At 41.0% G+C, this 15345-nt stretch overlaps 1 protein-coding gene across 2 annotated transcripts; it reads left to right on the top strand.

Moving 5' to 3' along the window:
• The first annotated feature begins 3090 nt into the window (after positions 1 to 3090).
• On the top strand, positions 3091 to 14809 carry C5H2orf49 (chromosome 5 C2orf49 homolog). Of its 2 annotated transcripts, XM_041756808.1 has the most exons (5): positions 3098 to 3284; positions 5557 to 5723; positions 8950 to 9076; positions 9203 to 9325; positions 11653 to 14809. In XM_041756808.1, exons 1-5 carry the CDS (start codon positions 3186 to 3188, stop codon positions 11707 to 11709), a joined length of 573 nt encoding a protein of 190 aa, XP_041612742.1. In that variant the 5' UTR covers positions 3098 to 3185; the 3' UTR covers positions 11710 to 14809. The 2 variants fall into 2 exon arrangements, with proteins under 2 accessions (XP_041612741.1, XP_041612742.1); XM_041756807.1 differs by having other exon boundaries at positions 3091 to 3284; positions 8950 to 9325.
• Positions 14810 to 15345: the final 536 nt, after the last annotated feature.

The raw sequence follows: 15345 nt of genomic DNA, 5'->3' as shown, positions 1-15345 counted from the left end.
GGGTGCCGAGAAACCAAAGACTAAACACTGTTTCAAGGAGCTCATGAAGGGGTGATCTATGGGATAAGTAGTTGAAGTCTCTGAATGCATCCTTATTATGATCTGATTATGAAAGGAATAAGAAAGGACAATAAAAATATCACCATTAATTACTATTGTGGTACTGAAAGTAGTTATTTGGAACTCAAAGCTGAACAGTGGTTCCAAATACAAAAATATTTGTAACAAGTATCTTAAATATCATGCTACCAATAAGAAGAATCAACACCTAAAGTTTTTGGTACGTATTTCATTCATGATTCATTCATTCAACATTCACTGAGTACTTACTAAATGTAAGCATCGTGTGTGCTACTGACCAGGTGGGAGAGTCAAAGGGAATGTACGGACCCCGTCCTACAGGAACTCACAACCCTGTGAGGTAATGATGCCAGGCATGGCAGTGTTTGTTGGTACACCTCAGTTTGTTTTTGTCAACGATAGACACCAAATAAAAGTGTTAAAGAATGAAACCTCATGATCTTAAAAATTGTTGGTTACTATAGAATGCTCACAGATAACAGCGTAGCAGGAATGAACTTCTGTCTACAAACTGAAATGTGTTAGCAAAAAGAATTTTTTTCTATAACTGAGAAATTTCTCAGTTATGAGTTATTTCTTTTTCAAGCCTCCACCCAGCTGCAGTGACAATAATCTCACCAATGGAAGCCCTGTGTCTTCCCCAGGGCTGTGTTAATTGGATCGGGGAATTTCTGAAGAGCCAAGATGGGAAGCGGGATATTCAGGTCCTAGCATCACTGGTCCCCCACAGGGGTTTGGAGATGTTCCTTGTCCACTCTGGTGTTTGGTGTTCTGTCTCATGGTTTTGGTGCTGAGAGGCCTGGTTCTTCCAATCAAGGTGACAGCCTGGCTTAAGGGTGGGGGAATATCTGTCTTCCTTGCCCTGTGATGGGGACAGAATCTCTGTGAGATGGCCCTTCTGTCTAGATATATTTGAAACATCACCTCAGAATTTGTTAGAAATGCAAATTCTCCCCCAATCCAACTTCCTACACCAGGACTCTGATTAAAGCCAATCACCTGACCACAAATTCTCTGAGCCTCCACTCTCCCAGGCTCTGCCCAGGATGGAGCAGGGGCAGGCTTTACCAAATAGTCTCTCCTTTGTGAAGTATTACGATCTCATTCTACTGCCTCTTCTCTGAATCTGGATGTTTTTTTTTCCTGCCCCAGAGAACGCTCCGTCTAGAGATTTTTGGTTCAGAGGCAACTGGAAATATCTTAACGGATTTAGTTTTAAAGCAGAGAAGTACTTCAGGGAAATTAAGAAAACTAGACAGAGCTTACCTGTCACAAAACAATTTTTGCTGATAAAAAGCTTGGGGCTTTAGGTGAGGCGATTGGTCTAGAAAACCACAGGGAAAAAGATCACACAGCAAGGATGTATAATCATACTTTCAGAGTCTTAAACTCATTTTTCCCCACCCACACCACCATCCTGCCACTTGCCTCCTTTGATGACAGTCAGGAGGCTGTCACTGACTACCTGTCACTATCTCCAGGTAGTGGCAACAGAGGAGGCACTTTACAGACTCTAGTTCCAACCTCACAACACTGTGGGATGGCCCTACAATGTCCACTTCACAACTGAGCACACTGCAGTGGGGAGACATGAAATATTTGTGCTAGGTGGGTGCTGGAGCCACCCAAAGCCTGCACTTTCTGCACTTCTCTAGACTGCCTCATAATTATAGTTGAATGCTTTCTAAAAACCAGCTACCGGTTAATAAGCATCTGCTCTGTGCCAAGCAAGTTATATAATCTGTACTCCTTTGATAATTCTTCACAGATGTTAGCACAGCATTTTTTTTTTTTCTGATAAGATTGAGCCTGAGGGACTCAAGGTCTTGTTTTGCAGCCGAACAAAATTTGAACCAAGGTCTAGTTTTCAAGCCCAGGCTTCTTCCGAGAGAACTGCTTTTGCCATTAAAACAACGTGCCTTCCGGCAAAGGAAATGAGAATACTAATTTCACTATTGTTATGAAAATGTAATCAGACTTTAGATATAAAATACTACCATCCTAATACCATGAAGTTAATACACTTAACCCCAGATTAGAACATCCAAATACCTGCCTCAGCTAGGCTCTAAAACTCTGTTCTAGTTTGGGCAAGTCATTCAAATGCCCTTCAGGTCAGCCTCCTCAACACTAAAATGAAAGAAGTGGCCTAACTTAAGTTTCTGCCCAGCTCTGAAATTCAATTTCTAGATAAAGTATCGTCTACATAAATGATGAAGAAAAATTGCAAAAACACCCCTCAGCTTTCCTTTATCTTTTTTGATTTAGCATCTCACTTATTTTCCAATTTTTTCCCCCCAAGGTTTATCTTTTAGCATCCTCAGAGTCATTCCTGTGTCTTAAAGCAGTGATTTCCAATAAAATGATACATCATAGAAGATGCAAACAGCACTTAGAACACTTCCGCAAGTTTTAGATGTGCTTAATGTTTTGGGATGTTATCTGTCTTGCACAAAAGATGAAAAACAAGTAGAAGAGACTTCTTGGTGAATTACCAGGGGTTGGATCACCACTGTTTCACCGGCGGTTTTATTATTATTTTCACACGTGAGCAAGTTTATTCGGAGTATTACTTCAGAGATTACTTGAGCACCTACGATGTGCGGAGCCATGGGCTTACAAGGAATTAAGGTATCTGGCCTTACAGCATCCTACTGAAAAAGGTTTAAGGGAAGTAGGTTTAAAAAGAATCAAGACGACCGCAAGCGCGAGCGGCGCCATTTTTAGGTCAACGGACTCGCGGCCGCCCCGCTGCTTTCCCGCGAGACTGTTTTTAGGAATCCCTTTGGCCTCTGCCATTGGACGTCACAGGAAGCGCGACCAACCGTGGCCCGCTCTGGGAACTTCGTTTTTCCCGTCCCTTCTTGCAAGACGTCAAACGCCAATCATTTCCTCTGCAGAAGTCCCTTCCACTTCTTTCGGCCCCGGGAGTCTCCCCTCCGCCAGATCTCTCCCAGCACCCCTGCAAGCCACCAGAGGCGGAGCGGGGCGCGCGGCGCACCCGGGATGATGTCACATGCAAGGCCCCGAGCGTTACGTCACTTCCGGGACGCTTCCTTCGTGGAGCCTTGTGGGTAGCCGGCCGGGGTCTCCTGGCGACGACGATGGCGGGGGATGTGGGCGGTCGCAGCTGCACGGATTCGGAGCTGCTGCTGCACCCGGAGCTGCTGTCTCAGGAGTTTCTTCTCCTCACCCTGGAGCAGGTCGGGTGCGCAGGTCGGGGTGGGCCTGTTAGGGAGCGGGGTCCGGACTTGAGCCGGCCCGGGTAACCCTCGGTGGGAGCGGACACGCCCGCCGCCGGCGCCTCTCCCGCGCAGTGTGTGTCACTGACTACTCCACGCGGACTTGACCGGGTCTCCTCACACCCCGGTCCGGGAAGACACGTGTTTGGAGTGTCAGGAATTCCTCGGAAGGAGGACTTACCTTTTTGGGTCTTTGATGGCTCCGACGGAGGAACCGTAGGCGACCCCTGCGGCCCCCAGCGGGGGCTGAGGGGGGAATCGAAGTAGAAATGAAGGGCGGTGGTCAGGGCCTGTCAGGGCTGGAATCGCCCTTTGTTCATCCCTCACCTCGTTGAAGACGAAACTCAGCCTCGGAGAAGTGAAGCGACTTATTTCAAAGGTCGCTACGTGGTGCAGGCAGGAGAACTCGGGACCCCTGGCTCTCACGGCAGCATTTCTTCTTTTCGAGCTAATATAATATGGCCTCAGATAGTCAACAAAAAGTAGGACCAGAAAAGTGATGAATATGGTTTAAAGTGGTAGAGAATTGCTGAAAGTTTCTCTGTGGCTTGAAATATCACGTTTTGTTGCTTTCCTTGTTTGCCCCTCAGTACTCAGATTTCCTCAAACCCTGTTGAGTGTATTTATTGACGGGACTTAACCTTTCAAACACGATTCTCACGCTTTTTAGGTGCATTCCCCGCCCCTCGCCAGGGCCTGTTAGAACACGGATTACCGGGCTCCAGCCCCACAGTGTCGGATTCGGGAGGTCCGGGGTGTGTCCTAAGAGTGGACATTTTCAGCAAGTTCCCGCTGTTAGCCCGGGGCCCATAGCTTGAGCACCTCCCCTGGAGCAGTGCTGCCCAAACTAAGGTGCCGGGGAATCCTCTGGGAATGTTTCCAAGACAGTCTCCTGGGTTTTTCCGTATCTCTGAGTGAGTAGAGGGTGAAAACTGATAACAAAGGGCGGTCAGGTATAAGAGAGAAAAGTAATATTTGTGCTTTTAAATATTGAAGAAAAAAGTAATCGGGGTAAGGTTATCAGAGGACACAGATTGGGCTTGTTTTGCCATTTATACTGAACACACATGTTCCCAGGCCTTTCTGAATTGCAGATGAAGAGTGTATCCTCATTTTTCTTCCTAAATCCAAACTCTCTATCCATAACTACTCCTTTTCCTTTTGCCACATATTCCATGATGTTGAGAGGAAATTGAAAAGTGAGGGAGAATGAGGCAGTTTAGATGGGTGGTTGGACAGTGACTGGAAGCTACTTGAAAGGAGTGGTGACAACATGATGCACTGTTACCAAAACAGGCATCAGTAAGGGGACTGCAGTGTTCATCTGTAGGGCCATTTGAAATCTTGGTCGTTGACTCCAATTTAAGAAGCATTTTTAGGGAGACATGGGAAACAAAATACAGGGTGAGACCTGCAGCCCACTACTTTGATCATGATAGTAACACACTGTGTAACTCAGCATGTAGTGATTGTTGTCGCCTTGGGGGGGGGGGCAGCGGCGTTGATTTCTACAGGCAGTCTTCCATCTTCAGTTTACTTCATAGACTAAGACGATGCTACTGTAAATGGTCTCCATGCCTGGTATGCTGACTGACCTGTGGTGGACTGCAGTCCTTGTCACACTGGGATCATGTGACCATTGTCTTTTAAGATGAGGCTGAGCCTAATATTTGCAGAGCGTAACGCTATAATACTTACAGTATACTCTGTAAGTCTGCAGTATAGTCAAGTTCCTATAAGTCACTATATGAGGGCAGCCCAGGTGGCTCAGCGGTTTAGCACCGCCTTCAGTCCAGGGCCTGATCCTGGAGACCTGGGATCAAGCCCCACTTCGGGCTCCCTGCATGGAGCCTGCTTCTCCCGCTGCCTGTGTCTGTCTCTCTCTGTGTGTCTCTCATGAATAAATAAAATCTTAAAAAGAAAAAAGTACCTGTATGACTTAAATAACAGGCTTAAATAACAAATTCTATAATTATAGTAAATATGTAATAACTGTAAAATTATAAATTGAGTTGTGTTACATTAAATTTTATGTATTATAATCTTGTGTTATAAATTCTAAGTAAATAAGTTATACAGCTTAAATTTTATGATGGCAAATAAGTTGCAAATTACATCATTATTAAACTCCATGAAGTTTGTTACTTAAGCAGAAATGTTCTACCCTGTTAGGTAGGTAGTAATTACCATGAAGAATGTTATTTTGAAATTACTTTTGTTTTCTTTTCCACAGAAGAACATAGCTGTTGAAAATGACTTAAGAATAAACAAAGACAATCTCACTGATCTTTATGTTCAGCACGCAATACCATTGCCTCAGAGAGAGTTGCCAAAGAATAGATGGGGAAAAATGATGGAAAAGAAAAGAGAGCAACATGAGATGAAAAACGAGACTAGAAGGTACTTCTTAGTGGTTCTGGTTTTTATCTTACATGACTTAACAACTTCGCTTTTCTTTTTTTTTTTTCCTCCAGGTAAACTTAGGTAAGAAACATTTGTTTACTCAATAACTATTAAGCACCAGGCACTGTGCTTATAGCATGAGTGAAACTGACAGAATTCCCTGCTCTTATTTTAATTGGGAGAATCATAATTTAAAAAATTAGGTAGAACATATGCTGTGTTACATAGTGACAAGTGCTAAGGAGAAAAGTAAAATGGAGAGAGAGTACCGTTTTAGGTACAGTGGCCAGGAGCAACCTCACTGAGAAATGACATGTCAGGAGAGAAACCTGTAGAAGGTAGAGTGCAAGCTAGCATTCGAAACAGACTACGAGAGTCTGGGTCAGGAGTGTGCCCATCATAAACAAAGAACAGTAAAGAGGCCATCAAGGCTAAAGTAGAGAGAATCAAGGGGAGAGTAAAGAGCCTTTTTGGAGGTAAGTAGGGGATCTTGTTGGTTAGATCGCGTAAAGCTTTGTAAGTTGTAAGAACTTTGGCTTTGCTCTGAGATAAGAAGCCATTGAAGGATTTTGAGCAGAGTGATGACACCATCTGATATGCATTTTCACAGCATCACTCTGGCTGCTGTACTGAGAAGTGATTTAAGATGTGGGGAGGGGAACAGGGAAATCAGTCAGGAGGCTATACTGTGATCCAGGCAATGGATATGGTAACTTCATAGATGGTGACTTTGACTGAAGTCGTGAACTTCATAAGAAGTGGTTGGAGTCTTGGATGTATTTTGGAGGTAGAGCCAAGATTTGCTGAGTTGTGAGTCAAATAAGATTTTAAGGTCTTTGAATAATACAGAAATGAAGGAGCTGTGGTATTGCTTCAAGGACACTGAAATTTTTAAATTTCAGGAAGTTTTTCATAAAACCACAAGCAAATGAATTTCCTTTTTAAAAGAAGGTTACAGGGCAGCCCGGGTGGCTCAGCAGTTTAGCGCTGCCTTCAGCCCAGGGCGTGATCCTGGAGACCCGGGATCAAGTCCCACGTCAGGCTCCCTGTATGGAGCCTGCTTCTCCCTCTGCCTGTGTCTCTGCCTCTCTCTCTCTCTCTGTGTGTCTCTCAGGAATAAATAAATAAAGTCTTTTAAAAAAATAAAAATACAAAAAAAAATAAAAAAAGAAGGTTACACTTCTTTGATAGTGATAGTGTAATGAGGACAAAGTGAGTTATTTCTTTTCCTTTGTCTATTTTATCACAAGTGGGTGCTATGGATTAATTACTGAATTCATTTTTAGAGCTTTCTCTTTGTAAGGTACTGTCATCGGCATTGATTGTGGGAGAGGGTGGAATGAGGGCTGAGGGTGAAGGAGAATGGTAGCTCTGAGTTGATGAGGGGTGTTAATCTCTAGTTACAAAGAGTCATTATTGATAGAGTATTCTCCAAGTATGAAAACAGTTGAAGAATATAACATGCGTGCTCTTAGTTTTTTGGAAAAGGAATAGTCTTTCTTTTGATCAGGAACACATTCAATTCAGGTTGAGTTTCATTTTAGCCTGATGGTTATATGTTGGTACAGGCTACATATTAGTGTTAGCTTTTGTAAATTTATAGATTAGGCCAAATATATCTTCAGTTTACTTTTGTTGAGTCATTTTTTTTGGAAAAGATTTATGTATTTATTTTAGAGAGCATGAGTAAGCAGGAGGAGGAGAGGGAGAGAGAGGGACAGAATCCTGAAGCAGACCCTGTGCTGAGTGCAGAGCCCAGAGCCCACTATAGGGCTCTGTCCCAGGATCCTGAGATCATGACCTGAGCCGAAATCATGAGTTGTCTGCTTAATGAGCTGTGCCACCCAGACACCTCTTATTTTTGTTGATTCTTAATAAGAAAGTATTTTCTTCTTGATCTGCACATTCAGGCATATTGTCCTAAGCAAAGCTTTCAATACTGTTACTTCAAATGATCCCTTTAAGTCCCTCAATATCCTTTTGGAAGGGATTGTGACTTTGTAAAAACGTCACAAATTTGACTCTTAAATCAGAACATTAAAGCTGGAAGGATCTAAGAGATCCAGGTATTGTTGAATTGCTTATTTTTCTGTGGAGGAAATGAGCTCCAGAGAAATGTTGTGATGTTCCCCAGGTCACACAGAGCTAGGCCCAGATCAACAGTGCAGTGCTTCTCAAACTTCAGCATGCTCTGGGATCTTCAGTTGAACTCTCACAAGCTGATGAGCCCTGTTTTCTCTGATGAGCCCTCTGTTTCCATTCTGCAGCAGCAGTGGATATGCAGGAAACTTATTTTGAGTTCTCTATGTAGGAACTCAAACAGATGATGATCATTGGTGACCTAAGAATTAGTGAATTTAGCCAATCACCTGGAATCTGGTTAAAATTCAGATTCAGATCAGTACAGGTTAAGGCCCCAGATTCTGCATTTCTTAACAGGCTCCCAAGGTGATGCTTATGCTGTTGGTCCATCCACCACACTTTGAGTAGCAAGGCGGAAGTGTTCTTCCTAATAACTAGCTGCTCAAGTTCTTTTACATGTTTAATTAAAAGTTTTTTTTTCCCATAAATTTGTTATTTCACTTGAGATATAGTGGATAATGGACAAATGAATGCTTTTATTACTTAATCTTTATCATTCAGAGTGGAAATTAGGTTTTCAGAAGCTAAACATGAAGATTTGCCAAATTTTAAAATCAAAATTACACAAATATTATAGTTATAATTTAGAAAGTGTCTTGGCTTTAGAAACCTTTGATTAATAGAATGTTCTCACTGTTTGTAGACAGCTACTGAGGTACTCTTGCTGTAATTTTATAGTTCATTATTCTTTTTAAATAATAATTATTACATAGTCAAGATATCCTATCAATTAGGTGGGGTAGGGTGATTTTTAAAACTGAATTTTTTTTTTTAATCACCAGGGAATTTTCTTTTAAGTTCTAGGGTTAAGTGGTTGGTTGATGTTTTAAAAATACCTGTATCTTGTGTGTACATTACAGCTAACTTATGTTTCTTGTCAGTAAATATTGTAAACTTTCAAGCATTAGGAAATTGATCATTTCATTTAGTGTGATAATAGAAAACTTCATTCCCAGGGGTCCTACTTAAAATAGATTAGTCTTACCGATAAATATTTTTGGTCGTTGATTTAGCTTTGAGTTCCTGCAAAGGTTTGCCATTGCAGATGGTATTTTTCAAGAATATGTCTCTTTGATTTCAGGACTAGCACTGTAGATGGGTTAAGGAAAAGACCTCTTATTGTGTTTGATGGAAGTTCAACCAGTACAAGCATCAAAGTGAGAAAGACAGAGAATGGAGATAATGACCGACTCAGGCCTCCTCCTCAGGCAAGCTTTACCAGTAATGCCTTTCGAAAATTGTCAAATTCCTCTTCAAATGTTTCACCCCTAATTCTGTCTTCCAATTTGCCTATGAACAATAAAATGGAACACAATAATAATGACACTAAACAGAACCATGACTTAACGCATAGGAAAAGTCCTTTGGGTCCTGTGAAGTCCCCACCTTTGTCCCCTGTTGGAGCTACTCCCGTGAAGTTAAAGCGAGCGGCCCCTAAAGAAGAAGCTGAGGCTGTGGTAAGTGTGGGGCGGCTTTTGTGCTAGTAAGAGCGGGATGAAGGTTCTAAGTGCGTGGGCCTCCTGTAGCCAGGGTGGGCGGGACGGGCTGGGCAAGCCAGGCCATAGGGAGTTCTTGAACTCTGAAGTGGTCTGACTTACATGTCCTTTCTCATGTTGACTCCTGAAATCCTAAAATCCATGTAGATAAGCTAATGTTTTTTCAAGTCTACTCAATTTATTTCTCTTTAAAATGTATAAAGCACATCTCTTAGGCACTTTTCCTAGATTTTTCTCATTTCAATCCTTTAACCATTTTGGAACTAAAAGAGAAATATATTCCTTTATTAGTAGAGCTCAAAATGTTAAGTGATTTGTCCAAGGTCACATATTAAGTAGCATTTGAGAGCTTGTCGTTCAGTGTGTCTGTTTTGCACTTACCTTAAAACCACACTACAGTGTTCAGGATTTTAGTGCCCCCTCCCCCTTTTCCTCAAATGTACCTATCCTTAGAGGGATATAGGAAGTTTAGGGGAATCTACTGTGTTGGTCTGTATTTTAATTAAGCATTTGGATGCTTCGATTTCATATACTGGCAAATTTGGTACAGATTGGTAATGTATTATTTTAGAGTTTAATTTATGAGATGGTATACACACACACTTGATTCTTCCCTAGGCTCCTCAGAAAATTATTTCTAAACATCCAGCAGCTTTACAGGTTTTATTTCTTGTCTTAGTCTATTTGTCTTAGTTTATTTAGACTGCTATAACAAAAAAATAATACTGACTAGATGACTTACACAACAGACATGTATTTCGCACAGTTTTGGAGGCTGGGAAGTCCAGAATCAAGGTGCTGGCAGGTTCAGTGTCCGATGAGGGCCCACGTCCTGGTTCATAGTTGGCTGTTTCCCACTGTTTTTTTTTTTTCATGTAGCAGAAGGGCAAGTAAGCTGTCTGAGGTCTCTTTTAAGGGCCCACTCATGAGAGTGCCTCCTTTGTGTCTTAAGCACCTGCCAAAGGCCCCTCCCCTTAATTCTAGAATACATGTTGGGAATTAGGTTTCAACATAAGAATTTTGAGGGCACCTACACATTCAGACACACACATTTGTCTTTATTATCCTCTTTGAATTGTGTGTCAAAGGGGGTGAAAACTCAGAGTAGGTCAAACATTCTAAAATAGTAGTAGAAAGAAGATAACTAGTGTAAATATGACCAGCTGTTAGTTCTTACATTAGTTCATCGCTTCAGCCATCCTGTGACATAGCTTTTTTGACACAGTTCTTTTTCTTGTTGAACAGATGAGGAAATAGAAGTTCACTTTAAATTTTTTGAAGATTTTGTTTGTTTATTTATTTATTTATTTATTTATTTATTTATTTGTGTGCACGCGCACACGTGTATGTTTGTATGAAAGAGTGAGCACAAGGGTGGGGGGAAAAGGGAGAGGGAGAAGCAGACTCCCCGCTGAGCAGGGAGCCCCATGTGGTTTGATCCCAGGACTCCGAGATCATGACCTGAGCCGAAGGCAGACACTCTACCAACTGAGCCACCCAGGCACCCCAGAAGCTCAGTTTAAACGAACTTGTCCAGGGTTCAAGAGTTAGTAAGTGGCCAGGCTGCAGAATGTAGGCCTGTTTGACCTCAGTGCATGAACTTCTAAAGATACCGAGCTGCCTACTTATTTCAGTTACTTTTGTGGGAAAAACAAGGAGGGTGTCAGATAAGAATGAGAAGGAGAGAAAAAAAAAGTAGGAAAAAGAACTTAGACCTCCAATAATATAATAAAGAGTCTCGAGGATCTTTTTTTCTTAAAACACATCTTTCTACTCAGAAAAAATTTACTCTTTCAGAGATGTGATTTTATTTTATCTCTAAATTTACTAGTATTAAGATCTTGGACTGTGAGATTTTGAGGAAGGCAGTGGAGTAGGCAGGGAGGAAGCAAGTCTGGAGCTGTCAGTGGTTTTCAATTCTGAATACATTTTAGGATTACCTGGAAGAGCTTCCACAAAACCCAGACAGAAGTCAGAGCCTCATCCCTGCCACCTTCTGTGGATTCTGACTTAATTGGTTCTGGGATAAGGCCCAGGTCTAGGCATGTTTGTAAGTACTGTGGGTGATTCTAATATGCAAATGTTTGAGAACCACAGCTGAAAAAAAAATGGGTGGCAAGGGAGACTTGCTTTTTTTCCTTAATCTCCTAATGATCTTCTCCCACCAGATGGCAGCAGTGACTTACCATTTGTGTATTAGTAGTAAACTGGTGGTTTTAAGTGCTCATTTCAAGCTATCCTCTGGCATTTCTGCAGATTTAAACTGATTTCTATTCATGTCTTTTCAGAATAATCTGAAGCCTCCAGAAGCAAAGAGGAAGATACAGCATGTTACATGGCCCTGAAGGAAAGTTTCCAAAAATGTAAATATAACTAACTGTAGTTTTTCAAGCAAGTTCACATATATTGACAGTATTTACAGAGATCCTGATTATTGTGGAATTTTCTTAAGAGGTTTAAAATTAGGTTGAAAAAGTCTTCCTTTCCCCTTCCTTTTTTTTTTTTCTTTTTAAAATTTTTGCCTTTTGTGCCCTGATTAGGAAAGAATTTCTTTTTAAACAGATGGCTTAGTGTAAGTCATTTATATTGATCCTAGTCAGTCATTAGCTGCAAGTCTGATATAAAGCATCTGATGAATTTTAGGAATTATTTTCATTACTCTGTTTCAGTGTTTGGGGAAATTTGAGATTTTGTTTAAATTCAAAATATTTTAGAAGTTCACAATTTTTATTTCGTTTTCCTAGCAAAAGAATTTAACAGTTTATCCCAATATTTTAGTAAATACTGCCAAACTCCTCCTCAAGGTTCACCAAGAAAAGCATATTTGTAGTGCTGCCAATAAACTATTCAGAATATACAGATGAAATTGCTGTTCTTAAGTGCTTACATTACTCTTTCCCATAAACATCAAAAGAGAACTCAGTGCTTACTGCTGCACCTTCCCTTGAAGTCATAACAGAATTGGTCTGTTAGGAGTTGACTGGTTAGTCTCAGAGCTGGTCCACCCTTTAGATGTCCTTGTCATGCAGCAGTCCTCACTATTATCATGAGCAGTCTGTGATCTCTGGGAGCTCAGGTGTCACTCCTTCTTGGGAGCTTCATCCTTTCAAAAAGATCTTAAAAGAAACTTTAAGATGTTCAGGTGACATAGTCCTATTCGAGGTGGTACCTGATGGCAGAAGGTTTAGAGAATGGCGGGTGGGGGGGATGAAATTCCAGCACTTCAGAGAGTCCAGGAGGGATAGTGCTGAGGCTGGAAGCTTAATATGACCTGGTGTAAACAGAAGAGAAGATGGTAAAGCCAGAAGTCACCGCAAAGTGACAGCATAGGAGGCGAGTACCAGCCGGACAGGGCTCCCTGCTGGGCTAACTGGCAACTTCCCACAGGGCTGTCACACGCACATCATCCGCTGAGGTTTTGTGTTCGTGTTAAAGCAGTGTTACCATCCCAATTGTACGATGGAAATCCATGGGAACATAGGGTATACCTTATACCCATGCATTCCTCTGTCCACTTTTTTGCCTTGTATTTCTAAGCAAGTACAGAGGATAGATACTTCATACTTTTCTCCTTATATGACTGATCTTCAAATAGGGGGTTCGCCTTTTCATTAACTTTTTACAGCAGTCTCATTCTTCTTTTGGTTTGTTAAAACAAGTATTTTAGTTCAGCTATTAAATAGCCTTAGAAAAAATTCATTCAGCCTGGCAGGTAAGTACTGTACTAAAACTAGAACCCTACAGTTTCTAGCCATTCTGCCTTTATCCAAACTATAAATCTGTACAGATAAGACAAAATTGAATACAGTATGTGTTGCATAAGCTATTGACGTTATGGCAAAGTAGTGAATACATAATTATCTGCAGGGCTGATACCTGTAATACTGTTGAAGGACAGCTGTCACCTTCTACATTACTGTGTGTTAGAGGAGATTTTCAAAGTACAGATTTTAGGGTAGAATGACAAATTATATTTGATAATTCAGTTGTCCCTTCTGCTTCCACCTGCATTTCTCTCTTAGTTAGGAGAGAGTTAGCCATTTGACAGTTTTAAGTCAATGGAAACTTTCTAGTTACTCAATAAAATTAATTTTTAATTTGTATATTTAACTTACAGAGTAGGTTGGTAATAACAGCTGAACTGTGTAACATTGTTGCTTCAAATTGAAGTTTATATTATGAACATTCAGAATCAATGCTCATATAGAAGCATATTATTGAGCTATTTTGAGTTTGAAATGTGGAGAAGTGCTAAACCATGTACTGTGTATTACATAATAGCAACATCTTAGAGCACTGTGCCTTCTCAAGGTGTATAGATATAGCTTGTCTTGAAATGTCTTCCTCCAATGTAGTGAAGCCTACCGAATGATGGGAATCTGAAGCACGTGTCGGGAATCTTAGGTTTTGAAGGGTTGCTTTGGTGTGCTTTAAAGTTTAGGACTTGATTTGAATGGCAAACAACTTTGGAATACCCTTGACTCACTTACATGGGTTAATTTTGTTTCTATTGGTTTCATATTCCAACAGAGCCACCCTTTTTTTTTTATTATTGGGGTAGGCAAATGAATGGTTGAGTCAGTGACTGGCTTTCGAGGTGTAGTTACAGGCACTTTACCACTTCTTGCCATTGGCAGGTGGTCCTGTCGTTTTCTTCCCCTTCTTCTTTGTCCCGTTTTCCTTTTTCTTACTCTCCTTTCCCATGTTTCAACTCTTTGCTTCCATTTTCCATCCTCCTTTCTGCAGACCCTAAGCGTCAGGCTTAGGTTTGCATCTCATAATGCTTGGCCCTATGCATTCATTGAGGAGTGAAGATAGGATGACCCCCAGTCCTGTATTTGAGGGATCATAGACTGCTGCGTGAATTCTGGAAATCTCGAGCCCCTGCAGCACCAAGGGCCCTAAATTGCTTCCCAGTGGCTGTAAAGGCAGTACAGTTTACCAAAATAGCTTTATTAATCTAGACAGCTACCAGGCACTTTGGAAAGTTGTTCAACTACTACTATGAGGCCATAATATTTTTGCTAGTATTGAAATTCTTCAGAATTGTAATTATTATTTGAAATAATATTTTGGTTGACTTAAGTTTTGAGAGGATTCTAAAACTGGTGTAGAGACTCACTGAATAGCAATGACCTTTTTAAAAACTTACATTAAGTAAAACTGCCAGTAGATTAAATCATATGTATGTAAGAGCTTCCTCTATTTACTACTGTGCCACTTCAGTAATTTTTAGAGGCTACAAAATGGTCAAAATGTTTTTAAGTGTGCTCTTTTATTAAAATGCTTGTGCAGGTTTTGTAATTCAGTACAGAAAGTTTAACCTTGTAATGTACATTTTTGTATGTAAAAGGTCTTTTAAGTAGCTTTATCCATATTTAATAAATGGAATAAAATTACTGAGTAGGTCTGTCATTCATAAAAAAATAAAGTGGAAAAACATTCTGTAATGACTTGATCTCATTTTATTTGAACAAACTATATGGTGGGAAAGTGTTATGCTTTATAGTAAAACCTTCTGTACCAGGATTGATTGGGATCAGGCTTGATGCCAGTTGTCTGGCCACATCTCAGGGTGCCCCTTTGAAGTGGTGGTGGGCCAGAGTGGCCCAGTATTTGGGATATCCTGATGCCACAGGGACTGAAACGCTGACTGCCACTATGCTTTGATGCATGGAAACAAGTCCCTCAAACTTTATCCTGAGTAAGCTTTCTTATAAACTGGAACAAACCAGAGGTTCAGTTAAAGGATTATTTATTCATGTCTGAGGTGGTCCTTAAAAAGTAAACTTCTAAACTGGTATATTAATTTTGGAGACTGAAACTCTAACAGTTGGAAACATTCCAGGTTACTTTCTACCTTGAATTTAAAAAAAAACAAAACAAAATGGGGACACCTGGGTGCCTCAGCAGTTGAGCGCCTGCCTTCGGCTCGGGCATGATCCCAGGTCTGGGGATTTGAGCCCCTTATCATGCCCCTT

This window comes from Vulpes lagopus, chromosome 5 (genome assembly GCF_018345385.1).
Source record: "Vulpes lagopus strain Blue_001 chromosome 5, ASM1834538v1, whole genome shotgun sequence".
In the NCBI taxonomy this organism is placed as follows: domain Eukaryota; kingdom Metazoa; phylum Chordata; class Mammalia; order Carnivora; family Canidae; genus Vulpes; species Vulpes lagopus.
The sequence above is the reverse complement of the archived record's forward strand: the minus strand, read 5'-3'. Positions and strand labels throughout refer to the sequence as shown.